Source organism: Limulus polyphemus, unplaced genomic scaffold (genome assembly GCF_000517525.1).
Source record: "Limulus polyphemus unplaced genomic scaffold, Limulus_polyphemus-2.1.2 Scaffold7474, whole genome shotgun sequence".
In the NCBI taxonomy this organism is placed as follows: Eukaryota; Metazoa; Arthropoda; class Merostomata; order Xiphosura; family Limulidae; genus Limulus; species Limulus polyphemus.
In genome coordinates, this window is record NW_013673084.1 from 30,410 (window position 1) to 33,409 (window position 3,000).

General features: G+C 29.6%; 1 protein-coding gene across 1 annotated transcript in view; it reads right to left on the reverse strand.

The window, feature by feature from the left end:
* LOC106474645 (glutamate receptor ionotropic, kainate 1-like) overlaps positions 1-399 on the reverse strand; it is a gene marked incomplete at both ends in the record, with an annotated part of 30,396 nt that extends 29,997 nt beyond the window's left edge. Inside the window, one exon of the mRNA XM_013935336.1 lies at positions 148-399. Within this exon, the coding sequence (XP_013790790.1) occupies positions 148-399 (252 nt within the window). The remainder of the gene's footprint in view (positions 1-147) is intronic.
* Between the last annotated feature and the right edge of the window lie 2,601 nt (positions 400-3,000).

The following is a 3,000-nucleotide window of genomic DNA, read 5'->3' on the forward strand; positions in this document are numbered from 1 at the left end:
GAAGTATTTATAGTATTTCATAATATTTGTGTGTAATTATTGTATTTTGGCACTTGTGTATAAAGTTAAAATCATAAATAATATTCAACGTTAAACTGATACACAATTAAAAACATTTTATTTGGGAATGAACACATGTATTCCCACCTTCGCTTTCTTCGTACACCAGGCAGAACTCTGTCCATCCCCAGATCCTGACGAGGTCTACATAGGCTTTACCGAGCATGGCTGGACGAGGAAACAGGTTAATGGGTAAACGTTGACGTTGGAGTTGAAAGTCCCATCGAGCCTCTACGTGGGGGATATCCAGGGCATCACAGATGGATTGGACATGCATACTAGTGACGTCTGACTGGGTCCCAAAAATACCCGCCACACCTAGCTTCATTAGCGAACAAACTAAAAGAAGTAAAAATACAAAATAAACACAATACTATTTCATGAAGCTGCGTGACACTATTTTAATAAACACTCCATTGTATCCTGCAGAACTAAGACTTTATAAATACACGCTATATTACTTCCTAAGGCCATAATACATGTCAATTTCTTAATAAACACCAAATTAAATTCTAAAACTACATGTTAATTTATTAATAAATTACAAACTAACTTCTAAAATTACATGGCAATTTATTAATCAACACCAAACTAATTTCTAAAACTACACATTAATTCATTAATAAACACCAAAGTACCTTCTAAAACTACATGGTAATTTATTAATCAACACCAAACTAACTTCTGAAACTACATGACGATTTATTAATGAACACCAAACTAACTTCTAAAACTGCATGTTAATTCATTAATAAACACCAAACTAACTTCTAAAACTACACGTTAATTCATTAATAAACACCAAACTAACTTCTAACACTACACGTTAATTCATTAATAAACACCAAACTAACTTCTAACACTACATGTTCATTTATTAATCAACACCAAACTAACTTCTAAAATTACATGGCAATTTATTAAACAACACCAAACTAATTTCTAGACCTACATATTAATTCATTAATAAATACCAAAGTACCTTCTAAAACTACATGGTAATTTATTAATCAACACCAAACTAACTTCTGAAACTACATGACAATTTATTAATGAACACCAAACTAAGTTCTAAAACTATATGTTAATTCATTAATAAACACCAAACTAGCTTCTAAAACTACACGTTAATTCATTAATAAACACCAAACTAACTTCTAACACTATATGTTAATTTATTAATCAACACCAAACTAACTTATAAACTACATGTTAATTCATTAATAAACACCAAACTAACTTCTAAAACTACATGTTAATTTATTAATCAACACCATGCGATTTCCTGAAGCAGCATAATATTTCTTAATTAATTAGGCGGCATAATACTTCCTGAAGCTGCATAATGTTTCTTAATTAATTAGACGCTATATTACTTCCTGAACCTATATTAATTTCTTAATTAATTAGACGCTATATTACTTCCTGAAGCTGCATAATATTTCTTAATTAATTAGACGCTATATTACTTCCTGAAGCTGCCTAATGTTTGTTAATTAATTAGACGCTATATTACTTACCGAAGTTGCATAATGTTTTTTAATTAATTAGATGCTATATTACTTACCGAAGCTGCATAATGTTTGTTGATTAATTAGATGCTATGTTACTTCTTGAAGCTGCATAATGTTTCTTAATTAATTAGACGATATATTACTTCCTGAAGCTGCATAATGTTTGTTAATTAATTAGACGCTATATTACTTCCTGAAGCTGCCTAATGTTTGTTAATTAATTAGACGCTATATTACTTCCTGAAGCTGCATAATGTTTCTTAAGTAATTAGACGCTATATTACTTCCTGAAGCTGCTTAATGTTTGTTAATTACTTAGCTGCTGTGTTACTTCCTGAAGCTGCTTAATGTTTGTTAATTAATTAGACGCTATATTACTTCCTGAAGCTGCATAATATTTGTTAATTAATTATATGCTATATTACTTCCTGCAGCTGCCTAATGTTTGTTAATTAATTGGATGCTATATTACTTACCGTTGCTGCATAATGTTTGTTAATTAACTAGACGCTATATTACTTCCTGAAGCCCTAATACATGGAACTTCCTTATTAAACTAAATACAATACAGAGAGCATTGTAGATATAAAAAATACAATAATAGGCCATTGTAGATATAAGAAATACAATATACATGACATTGTAGATATAAGAAATACAACAATAGGCCATTGGAGACATAAGAAATACAACGTACATGACATTGTAGATATAAGAAATACAATACACATGCCATTGTAGATATAAGAAATACAATACACAGGGTATTGTAGATATAAGAAATACAATACACATGATATTGTAAGTATAAGAACTACTATATACATGATATTGTAAGTATAAGAACTACGATATACATGATATTGTAAGTATAAGACTACGATATACATGATATTGTAAGTATAAGAACTACGATATACATGATATTGTAAGTATAAGACTACGATATACATGATATTGTAAGTATAAGAACTACGATATACGTGACATTGTAAGTATAAGACTACGATATACATGACATTGTAAGTATAAGACTACGATATACATGACATTGTAAATCTGACATAAATGGAATTGTGAAAAGAAGTAATGTGAAATACAAAACGATATAAATTTCATTTTATTGGCAGGTCATGATATCAACAAATGTGACTGAGAGGGTAATGTAAAAGTAAACGTGATTTACATGTCATACATAGGGTATTATGTAAAGAAATAACGTGATATATAGGACATTACATTTTTATTAGTTCGTTTGTTTCTAGTTACACAATAGACTATCTGTATTGTGCTCACAACTGGTATCGAGTCCCGGTGTATAGAGTTATAAAAATTTAAAGTTATCACTGTGACACTGAAGGATGAGTACATTTTAAAAATAAATGTGATTGACAGGTTATTGTGCCAACAAGTGTTATTGACAGGG